This window comes from Pongo abelii, chromosome 16 (assembly GCF_028885655.2).
Source record: "Pongo abelii isolate AG06213 chromosome 16, NHGRI_mPonAbe1-v2.0_pri, whole genome shotgun sequence".
NCBI lineage: Eukaryota > Metazoa > Chordata > Mammalia > Primates > Hominidae > Pongo > Pongo abelii.
In genome coordinates, this window is record NC_072001.2 from 52,847,132 (window position 1) to 52,862,920 (window position 15,789).

The 15,789-nt window shown below is 37.7% G+C and overlaps 1 protein-coding gene across 9 annotated transcripts in view; it reads right to left on the minus strand.

The window, feature by feature from the left end:
* The window catches only part of ATP8B4 (ATPase phospholipid transporting 8B4 (putative)), a 334,774-nt gene that overhangs the window by 53,669 nt on the left and 265,316 nt on the right, over positions 1–15,789 (minus strand). For all 9 annotated transcript variants that reach the window (XR_008513460.2, XM_054531022.2, XM_024232115.3 and 6 more), the window contains 1 exon segment: positions 15,365–15,470. Coding sequence is in view for 8 of the 9 variants with exons in the window: in XM_054531022.2 (XP_054386997.1) it covers positions 15,365–15,470 (106 nt within the window). In the remaining variant the exon portion in view is untranslated.

Below are 15,789 nucleotides of genomic sequence, written 5' to 3' on the forward strand. Positions count from 1 at the left end.
GTGTTTAAACTAGGGGATCTTGATAGATTTGGTACTTAAGATTGTCTGAGCTTCAAGGGCTTAAGAACCACTATCTGGCATGCAATACTGTTAAATAATGGAAAGCACAAGACTAAAGACAACTGATGAAATCTTCTAGGAATTCCAGGACATCTATACATAAAATAAATTCATCAATTTGAGGTACAATGTAATACAATCCAGCTTAAAATAGCAGTCCTCTGAGAAACATTTTTTTTTAATTTTAACAAGAAAAAAAATGATGGTACTTACTGAATTGGCATAGCCATTATAATAGAATAGAACATTTTAAGCAAAAATTGTACTCAGCTTAAAAAATAGAATAAATCTTCTAGGAAAAAAACTAGACACCAAAGTATAGAGGGTTGTTCCAAATGGAACCGCCCTCCAAATGCTCTAGATCTAATTAGCAGTAGCTATAAAACAATCCTGCTCACATCCCATGCATCTCTGCCATCTAAGAGGAAGATTGTACGGTGACATAGCACGCTTAGAAGTGGCATTCTACTGTTCTCTCCAAAATGGAAAGATGATGCCTTTAAAGGAAGGGAAATTCCTCTTCAAGAACAGTTGAGCGCAGGCTTTGAAGTAACATAAGGCAAGCTGACATACCTACAGAAGCTTCGACCACAACCAGAGAACTATCCAGCATGGGTCATAACTGGCATTTACAAAATGAGCACTCAGGAGAACATGGAGAGTGAGAGAAGACCAGAAAGTGAATATTGTGTCTTTTGGCAAAATGAAATTACTCATCCTGTGTAGAAAATGTTTATTGAAATGGTTTTATGCTGAGGCTCCTCTGAAAGAAGAGAATGTCCACTTACCAAAACAACTATTTTAGCCCTCAGCTGTCTAATTATTTGAAAATGTAACACCAATTGTTTACATACTAAGTTTAAAAATAAAAACGACACAAAAAGATACATTAACTTCTAGCTCAATATCTCCTTCTGCTGTCCAAGACCAAAATCACATCTGCATTTAGGAACCCAGAGGTTACATGGTTCCAAGAATGATATCATACATTTAACAATCAGTTTGCAGAATCAAAGAAAAAGATTTACAAAGTCAGAGTGCCATGTGTGAAATTTAGGGAGTTACAAAGGGGAGAGGGAGGTAGAACAGACATGAAAAATCATTGTTTTAAGTGAGAGGATCAGACTTTCCCATCAGATAACTATGTCAGGGAATCCTTCTCACAGTCATGAAAATGTACAGTGCCAAGTAATAAAGAAAGCAAGGGAGACAAGTTCCTTGGAAACGAACATTTCTCCGACAATGTTGCAGAGCTCATAAATTGCGACTTCAGAAAGCACCACAGGGAAAACATCTCCTGAGTACTCCTTTTGAGTAAAGTTCTCACTTGCTGTATAAATGACTCAATCTGTTTTCCCCTCAGAGAGTGAAAACATTCCAAAGAAGGGTGAAGTTCATGAAAGTATTGGCTGAAATTCTATTTACTTAGGATTTTTTTCTCCTTAAACTGTCTTCCTAACATCTCACATGAACCCTTTTCCAGGCAGAAAAGGGACAGTTTTTCTGGCTCTGCTGAAATTGTCACTGCACTTTCTCTGTACACGCCAACGTCTCTTGGCCAGATTGGGCTTTCATATTTTTAGACCTTTGCCCACACTCTGTAGCTGTCATTTCTTTTCCTTCCTGGAACTTAGCTCTTCAAACACCAGTTGGTTCTCACAAAAACAATTTATTAGGAAGGGAAAAAGCTACACATAACTCCCTTCAATGACTATGAGCTATACATTTTTGCAAGCGTAACACACAATGCTTAACCATATAATACAAATAACAAATGCTAAAACAAAAGAGTGCCTGTTTTTTCCAAGCTGCGTAATGAAGGGCAGTTTATTACAATTCTTGGCATGCAGAATCGCATTAACAGTTGAGGCAACTGTGGCATTCACAGCTCCATGCCACCACAAGCACAGCAAAGCATAGTTAAGCACATACTGGCTTGCGTACAACCTATAAAGAAGAAAAGAGGATGGTTGGAAAAAAGAGTCATTTAGTCAGTCCTCTTAAGGCACTTTATATTGAAAGGTTAGATTGATCTGTTGTGGCCAGGCACAGTGGCTCATGCCTGTAATCCCAGCATTTGGGGAGGCTGAGGTGGGCAGATCACCTGAGGTCAGGAGTTCAAGACCAGCCTGAACAACATAGAGAAATCCCCATCTCTACTAAAAATACAAAATTAGCTGGGCTTGGTGGCACATGCCTGTAATCCTAGCTACTCAGGAGGCTGAGGCAGGAGAATCACTTGAACCTGGGAGGAGGAGGTTGCAGTGAGCCAAGATGGCGCCATTGCACTCCAGCCTGGGCAACAAGAGCAAAACTCCATCTCAAAAAAAAAAAAAATCGATCTGTTGGGAAATGGATTGAAACCATGACATCCTGTTTAAAAGAAGAAAATCTGGACTTTGATACGAAAGCTGGAGCTTTGAGCTTGGAACCTGGAAACCTGGGTTCAGACTGCCTCTGACATCTTATGTTTGTTTCCACAGTTGAGTTATCTGATCTCTAGCCACTTGATTAGCCAGCGACAGATCCATGGCTAGAACCTAGGTCTTCACATTCACAGTTCTTGGTCTACTGCACCAAGCTGGTTTACACATAGAGTCAGCCACAGACTGCCTCTAGGTTGGACTAAGACACAGTGCCGGAGGGACAGTTTTAAGGGACAGCACTACCCTGCCAACAGTAGAGAAAGGGAGAAAGTACATGAAATTTTGATTTGAATTCCCAGTTCCACTCCTTACTACCCTACCTGAGAGACCTTTAAGACGTTCAACCACTGAACCAGTTTCATTATTAGAGCTCAGGAAATGGGACCAGCCAATCAGCTTGGCTAGTGCCCCAAGCAGTCAAAATAGATCATGAAAACTTGGGCTGCTGCACCAGTGTGTGCCAGAAGATCTACAAGATTACCTAAGTAAGTGCTCTAAAATTTTATGATTCATGAGAGAAATTTAATCTACTAAAACATTTTTCCTGGGTGACTAGGGGTTAGGAATTAAGACCAAGATGCATTTTGTTTGGCCTGCACAATGTCTTAAAGAATCTCTATGGCTTTATGGCCAACATGATGTTCCCACTCACCAAAGGCCCCATCACTCCCTGATGTATAATAGATAGCCCAGATCACATGATTAATGCTATATGCCTGTTCCTGAAGCCATTTGCATTTGAGAACCCTGCACATTCAAATAAATAATTTTCCTTCAAGTAGATGTTCAAAAATACCGACGCATATTTTGTTGATTAAAGAAGAAATATCAATTCCTAGTTATATCACTGGGATACTTCTCAGAAGCAGTGGAGTCACTTTATGATTTAGTTAAAGAACATGAGTTTTTCTAATTACAAAACACGTGATCAATGCTATAAAAATGAAATACGGAATGAGTTTTCCTCTCAGATCAATCAAAATTAAATTCTCAGTCTGTTTTCCTTTCAGCAGAAGACATATGAATTGGTGAAATGTATTCAATGTAGTAATTTTCTGAAAAACCACAGCAGGGTTTAATTGTAGCTTTCTAGGCATGCCTTTAATAATAAGGCAGCTACAGCAGCAAAATTAACCCAGGACTCAAAAGTGTCTAAAATGGTTGCATGACACTAAATTTGAAACAAGCCATATGTATGATATGTATAAAAATTATATATCCATGTTTATGAAATAATCTAAGCACGTTTGACAGCTTTAAATATAAGCATTTTGGTCATTTCTTTTCAAGAGCTACTAGTGTTCAGATCCTGTTCTTTCGTTACACTTTCTTTTTAAATGAACTCCCAATGAACTCAAAAGCGTAACACAAGAAAAAGAGATGGTGCAAATTTATGATTTCAATATTTCATCCCAAAGCTGTGGGCTTAGATATAAGTAGCTGAGATTAGGAGCATAGAGAGCAACTTTGAGCAATAGCTTTTTTGGATGCCATTTTACCCCCAGTCCTAATATTAAGAAAATGCACACTGTAACTATAATGATTCTTCTTACATAGAATTTTCTATCATACGTTGCCTCTCTGTCTTATACTCTAAGAATGGGGTTACCTACAAGTCTGAGTAGAAATAACATTATTTTCCAGTCAGCTGAGCAAGGTGGCCCCAAGGCTCTGGAAATTCTTTATTTTTTTTCTTTTGAATATTTTTTCTTCTCATTAAAAAAGATAATTTTTTTAGCTTTTTTCTAATTGTAAAAGCATTACACAAACACTATTACAACATCAGATAATACAAACAGCCATAAAGAAGGAAGTAAACATGATCCATAATTCTATCACCCAGAGAGAACCACCGTTTATATCCTCCAGATCTTGGTAGGCAAGGAGGTAAGGAGGTGGGTAGATGTATAGTGTTTTATACATATATGTACCTACATATATATATATACACAAACACACATACACTTTTTTGCAAAAAGAGAGATCATATTATGCATGATGTTTTGTAATCTCATTTATCATTTAACAAACATATCATGGACATTTTCCAATGTCGAAAAATACAAAATCACTTTGAATGACTGAAGAGTATTCCATTGCATGTATATATCATAGCATTTAACAAAATCCTTCATGGCTGGTTATTTGAACTATTTCTCATCTCTATTATCATAAATCAATACAGCAATAAATATTCCTTTTTATACAAATTCATACATTTGTTCACTTATTTTCTTAAGGGAAATTTCTAGAAGAATCACTGGGTAAAAACTATGCATATGTGTAATTTTGAAATATATCACTAGTTTGTCCTCTAGGGAGTTTCTATCAACTTACAGTCCCAACAACAGTATACAAGTAGTTCACATTTCTCCATATTCTTTCCACATAATGATAGTTGTGTCATCTAGTCAACCAAATGTACTTGGATAAAATCTTGAGATATTAACTCAATCGCTCCTTTTCCCACTACTACTAGGACCACAAGTGATCCTCTCTATTTAACTACAAGCATACTTTGCTTCAGGAGGATCTGCAGAGCCAAATATAGAAGGAGAAAAATAGAACCAAACTTTTGCTTTTTGAGCACCAAAATAGGGCTTTGAAACTCATAGCAGCATCATTAGTCTGAATTTCAGCAATCTGGAATTTTACTAATTGGACTTTTGGAAAAAGAAGGGGGCGGATTTCTTTAAGTATCAAAAGAATAAACTTTAAATGAGTCAAGGCATTAAAATGATGACAAAAGGAGCAGAGTAGGAAGAAATTACTTTCCTTCATTTCCTATCCCAGCCTAGGGAAAGGGGCTTTTGAGGAGTTTAGAAACTGATAAGTGATGGCTAAAAAAAGCCTGGATCCTGACCAGCCCCTGGATTGGTAGTGGATAAAGGAACCATGTGGCTAATAGAATCCTCAGACAAATTTAGGGGAATCAGCAGAGTAAAGGGATTTTAGAAACTGAAGTGGCCATATAAGAACACAAGTCTTCTTGGGCATAGAGAGGTGAGGAAGAGCAGCCACACTTGCCGTGGTTCCCCGGCAGAGTGTGGAAGTCAGCCAAGAGGGAAAGCCAACATCAACCCTAACAGAGCAGACACCAGACAGGAACACAGACGTGGGAAGTGCTGGATGCCAGCAGGGTAGACACTGATGAACAGTGACAGGTGAGGCAATTGTACATCCCAGACTTGAACTAAATTTAACTGAAAATGCCTAGTTTAATTGTTCTGTCCTCAGACAGAAAGAGGCTCACATTCAGTTTTAGAAAATGTAATGAGTTTCTATTCTTGCATGCCCGAGCACACTCTGGGCTGTGAAACCTAGCAGTGACATAAGCCTCCTACTACTTCTGTTCACATCCAATCAAATTACAAGACCTATTCATTCTACCTCCAAAAAGCTGTCTATTTTATTCTACCCTTTCCTTCCCCACTGTTCCAGGCCTGCTGCCCTTATTGGGGAAATAGTTACAAAAGTAGTCCTTGTTGGTGGAAAGATTGGGATCAGTGGCTGAAAGAATGAAGGAAGGGAGAAGGGAGGAAATAGACAAGGAATGAGGAAGGCAAGAAAGATGCTCATGGAACAGACATAAAGCTTTAAGTTCTTATCTAATCCCCCAAATAAAATAAGCTACAGGGTAGATATTTGTATCCCCATTTTACAAATGAGGAAACCAAGCAGAGAGAGGTTATTCACATATCAAAAGTTTCCCACTCAGCCTAAGCATGAAGCTGAGATTCCAACTCAAATCCAGCTGACATGAAGCCCATACTCTTTCTCCTACATCTGCTATTTCCCCTGGAAATTTCTGCTGACTCTACTTGCTAATCTGGTGTCTGACCATTTACTCAAGTGAAGCAGTAAGATACCTTAACAACTACATTTTTAGATTAATTATTAAAGGGAATAAGAATAAATCTAAGGTGTGTTTAGGGAAACACATGGCAAGTGCACAGCCTCTGGGACCAAGCTGCCTAGATTCACATCCCACCTGAACCACGGACTACTTTGGGCAAGTTACTTACCCTCTATATACTTCAACTTCCTAATATGTCCAACAGGGAAAATAGTAATGCCTACGATTGAGTTTCTTAAGAACAAAGTGAGGTAATACATGTGTACTGCCTACAATACTCTTCCAGGCATTGTCTCAAAACATTTAGCAATAGGCTTATTAAAATCTAGATCTGTTTGCACCTATCTTCCTTCAGCAAGAGTCAAGTTCTGAATGAGAGTGGTCCTTCAAGATGTACGACTAAAGGCATCTGGCAGTTGCCTCCTCCACAAAGAAGCATCAAGATAGAGAGTAATAATCATACTTCAAATATGTCATCTAAGAGAGAACATTGGAATTCAAGAGAGAAGTGACAGGAAACACCTAAAAGAAGGAGAGGGAAACAAGTCATCCTGCCTGGCTGGGAGCCCAGAAAGGCTCTCCTGTGTAGGGAAAGTATCAGTGAGGGATGCCCAGTGGTTCACAATCTCACCACAGACTCCACTCCTAGCCATGGGAGAGCCTCTCAACCGTTTCAGACCCTGAAATTAACATAGGGAGCTGCCTGAAGACAAGGCAGTGCCATTGCCCCCAGACAGGGAGCTCACACTGGGTCCCACATACCACTCCAAGTCCTAAGCAGCTACAGCAAAGTGTCATTTTGAGAGCCCAGCCCCACCAGACCTCATCCGGCCTGGGGGCCCAACAGTACCTGGCTTTCCACATTCCTGGAGCTCCACTGACATTCCCCACCTGCAGCCACCACCACTGCCACCACTGCCACCATGGCCAAAGTGCAAGACGCTGACAGCAACCCCACTGTCCTTCCAGCAACAGGACTTCCTCACATTTCCACATGCCCTAAGGATAGGCTACCCCACATATAGCTGTCACCTACAGCCAAAGCACACACTTCCCAGCCACCTGCCTAAGGCTGCTACTACTAAAAGCAATCCCACTCACCCCAGCAGCCAGCACGGCCATAGTGCAGCTACTGCCACCCCCACCTGAGCATTCCACCAGAGGCCTTGGGATAACCCTGTCCCTGCCCACCACAGCCAGCACCCATACATACCACTGGACAGCGAGTACAAGGGGAACATACAGACACGTCTGTCCAGTCTGGCTCTGACCGCCCTCCATACCCCCCACCCCAGTACTTGAGCATACCACCTAGGGGCCTGGGGATCACCCTGCTCCATCCACCATCCACTGCCATGGTTCCATCCACCATCATTAGCACTCCTCCCAGAGACTGGAAGACAGGCTAACCCAGCCTGCCACTACCACCACAGCCAGCACCCACCTGCACTTACCACCCGTGGACCTGGGGAATGGCCTGACCAGCCTGTCACAGCCACTGCCAACACCAGCATAGGCTATTTGGGAGCCAGAGAGTTGTCCAACCACTGCCTCTGCCATTGCCTATGCCATGCCTGCAGCCCAGGGGCCCAAGGTCCAGCCCACTGCTTCTACTGCTGTCACCTGAGCAAGCCTCCTGGTGGCCCAAGAATCAGCCCACCAGGACACACTAACGCCAGTGCCAAATGTGCTACCCTTGGACCCAAAGACAGGCAGGCTCAGCCTACCACTGCTCCCACTGGGGCCCAAAGACTGTCCCACCTGCTTTCCCCATGCCCAATAAAACTTCACTACAGCCTCCATTAACAACCACACCCTAAGCCACTGAGGAAGTCACAACAGACACCACTGGCTTTGTTTACCAAAAAAAAAAAAAAAAAAAAATGAAAGCCAAATAAACTATATGGAGAATATACTACTGCACACATCCAGAATCAAAGCCAAAGTGCCCTACTCAACCAATACCAAGATACATATTGAGGAAGTCCTCTCCTATGAAAGTAAATCCACAAAATTGGAAGAAGCGACTGTTACACCAGATGTGCAGATAGCAACATAGAGACACAAGAAACTTGAAAAAGCTAGGAAATACAACTCCAAAGGAACACCATAATTCTCCAGTAACAGATTCCAATGAATAGGAAATTTATGAAATTCCCATAAAAATAATTCAAAATAATGATATTAAAGAAGTTTAGTGAGATACAAGAGAACAAAGATAAACAATACAAAGAAATGAAAAAAACAATTCAGGATATGATTGAGAAATTTACCAAAGAGGTAGATATCATAACGAAGAACCAAACAGAAATCCTGCAACTGAAGAATTCATTGAATGAAATAAAAAAATATATTTGAGAGTTTCGACAATAGACTGGATCAAGCAGAAGAGAGAATTTCAGAAGAAGACAGGTCTCTTGAAATAACCCAAACAAAAGTAAAACAAAAGAATTAGCAAGAGTAGACAAAGCCTACATGACATGTGAGAGACAACATAAAGCAACCACATATCTGAATTATCAGCATTCCCAAAGATGAAGAGAGAACAAAAGCATTCAAAAGCCTACTGATGAAATAATAGATAAAATCTCCCCAACTCTAGCAAGAGATTTAGACATCGAAATACAGGAGGCCCAGCAATCCCCAAACAGGTACAATGCAAAAAGGTTTTCTCTGTGATACATTATAGTCAAAGTGTCTAAAGTCAATGACAATGAGAAAATTCTAAAAATAGCAAGAGAAAAGCATCTAGTCACCTATAAAGGAGTCTCCATCAGACTTACCGCAGACTTATCAGTAAAAACCTTACAAGCCAGAAGATAACAGGATAATACATTCAAAGTGCTGAAAGACAGTATCTGGAAGTCAAGAAATACTATACCCAGCAAAGTTATCCTTTTTGGAGAAATAAATTTATTTCTAAATAAAGTTACTTTATTGTGGAGAAATAAAATTACCCTCTTTGGGGAAATAAAATCTTTCCCAGACAAACAAAAACTAAGGGAATTCAACACTACTAGAAAAGCCCTACAAAATAATTGAGGGAATCCTAAACCTGGAAGCAAAAGGGCAATATCTACTATTAAGAACAACACATAAAAGTGCAAAACCCACTGGTAAAGCAAACGCACCAATGAGGAAGAGAAAGGACTCAAAGTTACAACTAAAGAAAACTACTGACACAAAAATATATAATAAAAAAGAAATAAAGGAACAGAAGATATATACAACATCCAGAAAACAATTAACAATGTGACAGGAACAAAACCTCACATATCAATAGCAACTTTCAATAGAAATGAATTAAATTTTCCCCTTGAAAAATACAGAATGGCTGAATGGGTTTTTTAAAAATGTGATCCAGATGGCCTGGATCTGGATCTATAAAAATGTGATCTATATGCTGCCTGCAAGAAACTCCTTAACCTGTAAAGACACTAAAGGTATAGGAAAAGATATTCCTCACAAACAGAAACCAAAAGCAAACAGGAGTAGCTATACTTATATCAGATACAAGACACTTTAAGCCAAAAATAGTAAAAAGAGCCAAAAATATCATTTTATAATGATAAAGGGATCAGTTCAGTAAGAGGATATTACAATTCTAAATATATATGCACCCAACACTGAAGTACCCAGATCTAAAGCAAATATCTTTAGATCTAAAGGGAGAAGTAGACTCCAATACAATAATAATGAGGGACTTCAACAGTACATTCTCAGCATTAAATAAATCATTTAGACAGATAATCAATGAAGAACATTAGATTTAAACTGGACTTTAGATCAAATGGACTGAACAGACATCCACAGGACATTTTATCCAACAGTTGCAGAATACACATTCTTCTCACCAGCACATGGAACGTTCTCCAGTATAGATCATAAGTTAGGCCTCAAAATCAGTCTCAACAAATTTTTGAAAATTGAAGTCATATCAAGTATCTTCTCAGACCACAATGGAATGAAACTAGAAATCAATACCAAGAGGAACTTAGAAACAATACACTACATGAAAATTAAACATGTTCCTGAATGAATACTGGGCCAATGAAAAAACTAAGATGAAAATGAAAAGATTTCCTCAAATATATGAAAATGGAAACAAAACATACCAAAACCTATGGAATACAGCAAAAGCACTGCTACGAGAGAAGTTTATAGCAATAAATGCCTACAGCAAAAAAGTAAAAAGATTTTAAATAAGTAATATAATGAAATGACTGAAAGAACCCAAAAAGCAAGAACAAAACCCAAAATTAGTAGAAGGTAAAAGATAATAAAGATCAGAGCATATGTAAATAAAATAGACTAAAAAATACAAAGGATGAATGAAATGAAAACTTGGTTTTTTTGAAAAGATGAAGAAAGTTAATAAACTTTTAGCTAGACTAACCAAGAAAAAAAGAGAGAGGATCCAAATAAACAAAATCAGAAATGAAAACAAAGACATTACAATTTATACTACAGAAATATATAAGATCAAGACTTTAAGAATAACTATATGCTAACTAACAGGAAAACCTAGAGGAAATGGATACATTTCTGGACACATGCAACCTTCTAAGATTGAATCAGGAAGAAACGGAAAATCTGAACATACCAAAAGCCAATAATGAGATTGAGTCTGCAATAAAAAGTCTCCCAACAAAGAAAAACCCAGAATTGGATGACTTCACTACCAGATTCTACCAAACATGTAAAGAACTACTATAAGTTATCTTTAAGTATACCAAAAAACTGAAGAGAAGGGAATTCTCCCTAACTTGTTCTACAAGGCCAGCATTACCCTCATACCAAAATCAGACAAGAACACAACAAAAAAAGAAAACTACAGCTCAATATCTCTGATGAACATAGACATAAATATTCTCAACAAAAAAGTAACAAACTAAGTCCAACAGCAGGCTTGGGTGTGATGGCTCCATGCCTTGTTTTGCCATGTTTCCCAGGCTAGTCTCAAACTCCTGGGCTCAAATGATCCTCCTGTGGGAAGCCGAGGCAGGCAGATCATTTGAGCACAGGAATATGAAACCAGCCTAGGAAACATGGCAAAACTCTATCTCTACAAAAAATACAAAAATTAGTCGGGTGTGGTGGTGGCTTATACCTGCAGTCCCCACTACTCAGGACACTGAAGTGGAAGGAACACTTGAACCCTGGAGGTCGAGGCTGCAGTGAGCTATGATTGCACCACTGCAATGAAAGCCAGGTGACAGAGCAAGACCCTGTCTCAAAAAAAAAAAATCCTACAACAGATCAAAAATATAATACACCACGATCAAGTGAAATTTATCCCAGGAATGCAAGCATGGTTCAACATACGTAATAAATATGATACATCACGTCAACAAAATGAAGGACAAAAACCATATAGTTATCTCAATCGATGCAGAAAAATCATTTGATAAAATTCAACATCCCTTCAGAAAAACTCTCAACAAACTAGGTGTAGATGGAACACAACTCAACATAATACAATCCATATATGACCCCCACAGCTAACATCATACTGAATAAGGAAGAGTTGAAACCCTTTTTTCTAAGAACTGGAACAAGACAAGGATGCTCACTTTTACCACTCCTATTCAACATAACTGAAATTCCTAGTCAGAGCAATCAGGCAAGAGAAAAAAATAGAAGCCATCCAAATTGAAAAATGAAGTCAAATTGTCCCTGTTTGCAAGCAACATGATCTTACATTCAGAAAAAATTCAAATGATTCCACCAAAAACTCTTATAACTGATAACCAAATTCAGTAAAGTTTCAGGATACAAAATCAAGATACAAAATCAGTAGTGTTTCTATACACCAATAGTGAAGTACCTGAGAAAGAAATTAAGAAAGCAATCCCATTTACAATAGCTGTAAAAAAATAAAATACTTAAGGATAAATTTAAACAAGGTGAAAAACCTCCACAAGGAAAACTACAAAACACCAGTGAAAGAAATTGGAGAGGGCACAAACAAACGAAAAGACATTCCATGCTCATGGATTGGAAGAATTAATATTGTTAAAATGATCATACTATGTTATTTTTCACAGAAATGGGAAAAAAAATCCTAACGTTCATATGGAACCAAAAAAGAGCCCAAATAGCCAAAGCAATCCTGACCAAAAAGAACAAAGCTGGAGGCATCACACTACCTGACTACAAAATATATTACAAGACTAAAGTAACCAAAACAGCATGGTATTGGTATAAAACAGACACATAGGCCAATGGAACAGAATACAGAATCCAGAAATAAATCCAAACATTTACAGTCAATGGATTTTTGGCAATGACACCAAGTACACACACTAGAGAACAGACATCCTCTTCAATAAGTAGTGATGGGAAAACTGAATATCCATATGCAGAAGAATGAAACTGGACCCCTAACTCTCACCATATACAAAAATTAACTCAATATGAATTAAAGACTTAAATATAATCCCCAAAATGATATAACTACTAGAAGATAACATAGGGAAAACAACTTCCAGACACTGGTCTCTAGGCAATGATTTTACGGCTAAGACCTCAAAAGCACAGGCAACAAAAACATAGGCAAGTGAGACTACATGAAATGAAAAAGCTTCTGCACAGCAAAGGAAACAATCAACAAACTGAAGAGAAAGTCTGTTGAAAGGAAGAAAGCATTTGCAAACTATTCATCTAACAAGGGAGTAATATCTGGAATATACAAGGAACTCAATTAAAACAGTAAGAAAACAATCCCATTAAAAAGCAAAGAACATGAATAGACATTTCTCAAAAGAAGACACACAAATAGCCAGCATATATATGAAAAATGCTCAACATCATTAATTATCAGACATGCAAATCAAAACTACAATGAGGTGTGATTTTATTTCAGCTAGAATAGCTATAAATAAATAAATAAATAAATAACAGATGCTGGTAAAGGGAGCTATTACACTTTGTTGGTGAGAATGTAAATTAGTACAGCCACTAGAGAAAATACTATGGAGATTTCTCCAAAAACTAAAAATAGAACTACCATATGATCTAACAATCCCACTACTGGGTATTTATTCAAAGGAAATGAAATTGCTATATCAAAGGGATATCTGCACCCCATGTTTACTGTAGCACTACTCATAATATCAAATATATGAAATCAATCCAAGTGTCCATCAATGGATGAATCAATAAAGAAAATGTGGTGTATACACATACAATGGAATACTATTCAACCATCAAAAAAGAATGAAATCCTACCATTTTAAGCAACATGAATGGAACCAGGGGTTCCATGTTAAGTCAAATAAGGCACAGAATGACAAGTTTCACATGTTCTCACTCCTATGTGAAAACTAAAAAAGTTGATCTCATAGAGAGTAGAATGATAGATACCAGACACTAGGAAGGTTGTATGGGTGGGAGTCGGGGGGATGAAGAGAGGTTGGTTAATTAGTACAAACGTATAGTTAGATGGAAGGAATAAATTATAAAGTTCAACAGCAGAGTATGGTGGCTATAGTTAGCAACCATGTATTGTATATTTCAAGTTAGCCAGAAGAGAGGACTTTCTTTCCCAACACAAAGAAATGATAAAGACTCAAAGTGATGGATATCCTAAATACACTGACTTGAACATTATACATTCTATCCATATAATAAAATATCACATGTGCCCCCAAAATATGTATAAATATTGTATATCAATTTAAAAAGAGTCAAATAATCCAAAAATCAAAAGGTAAAGAATCTACTTTTAAAATTTTAATCGATTATTAAATAAGTTACTAATATTTCCCCAACTGACTTTATGGAGTCTATCATTAAAATTATACCAATAATAATATTTAAATTATATTAGTAGTAGCTAATTAAATTTCCCAATTTTTATTTGGCAAAGACATGTGCAGTATTTAGTCATAGTTTCTAACCAGCACGATATAGCAAATTTTTTGTTTTTTTTTAACTGCAGGTAAAACCGAGAGGCTGGGAGATTCATGTACAAGTACCATCAACTAGTGGTGCTGACTTTTAAGACTTCCTTTTTTTAAAGTTCAGGAAGAATAGTTTAATGACAGAGACATATTAGGGAAGCCACAGTGCTCTACTATTATACTGAAGGAAGGTTAGCTCCCCATCTAGAATGGAGCAAGCGATAAGTAATTTGCCTCTGTGTCGTCATTCTGCTTGGCCAGTCTCTAAGTGGGCTGAGATTAGAGAAGCTACTACAAGCAGCAAGCAAGCAAAAATTGTTATAAGACAGTATTTTTAAAGTTCTAGGAAAATATTTTTGCAGATTTTCAAATGTTCTTCTCCAAATAAAGTAACAAGAAATAAGGAAATGAAATAAATTGGTACATCTTAAGAAATATTATTTCTCAAACTTTAATGTCTGTCCACTGCTACCTCCAATTTCAGCACTTATGTATTTTCTGGTACTGTGCAGTAGTTACACAAATTTCACAGTATTTTATTTCACATAAACAGTATATATCCGGGTTCAATAGTAACTACATCAAAATATCTACTTTCTTTAATGCTGAAAGACTCTATTCCATCTTTATATGCCATCTACTACAGCTGTGTTTTCCAAACTTATCTGATCATAAACTTCATCTAGGTGCTTATTAAATACAAAGTCCCATATCCCATTCCCTGTAGATTCTTAATTTGTAGGTCAGAATGAAGCTAGGGAATTGGTATTTTTAACAAGTATCTCATGATACTGATCACTCATCACCACGCAAGAGTTAGCAGGTACTAACCAAAGCACAATTTTAAAGGACAACTCAATATAGCTGATTTTAAATTCTTTTCTAAAAATAGTTGAGAAATGTTGGAGGCCTGAAGACAATAATTCATTACTGATATCAACTTCATCTCAGTTTGTCACCAAAATGAAAGGAAGTTTAGGAAACATGCACAAAGAACTTTATACTAAGTTAAGATCACAGGGAACTATAGCATAGCTTTTCACTTTCTCAACTCTCTGATCTTTTCTCCCTCCCTCCCTCTCATCCTTCCATCCTTTCCTCCTTCCCTCAACACCTACCTGAGTTCTTCTCTCACTTCCACAGCATTATTCCCTGCTATCACAAACACATCATTCATGTCATCAGTCAGCATGTTGCAGGCATAACCGATGTTGATGGCAGTTTCTAACACATAATAAACAGTTAAAATGTTACTTAATAACCTAAGTCCATTTTTAATGAAAGTTTTGAGGGCTTAGCTGTATTTTCTTACAGCCTACAGGGGGCTGATGTCAGAGAGAGCACAACAGGTGATAAAATACAAGCAGTGCAGAGGGAAATTCAAAGACCTGGGTTTCAGGATCAAATTCCCTACTTGCTAAACCCATGCACAAGTAGCAACACTAACGAATGTGCAGCCTTCTCATCTAGTTTTCAGAAAAACCTCTTCATTCCCAAATTAGCACTCATGAAAATAAGATCTTGTGACATAATATGTACAAAT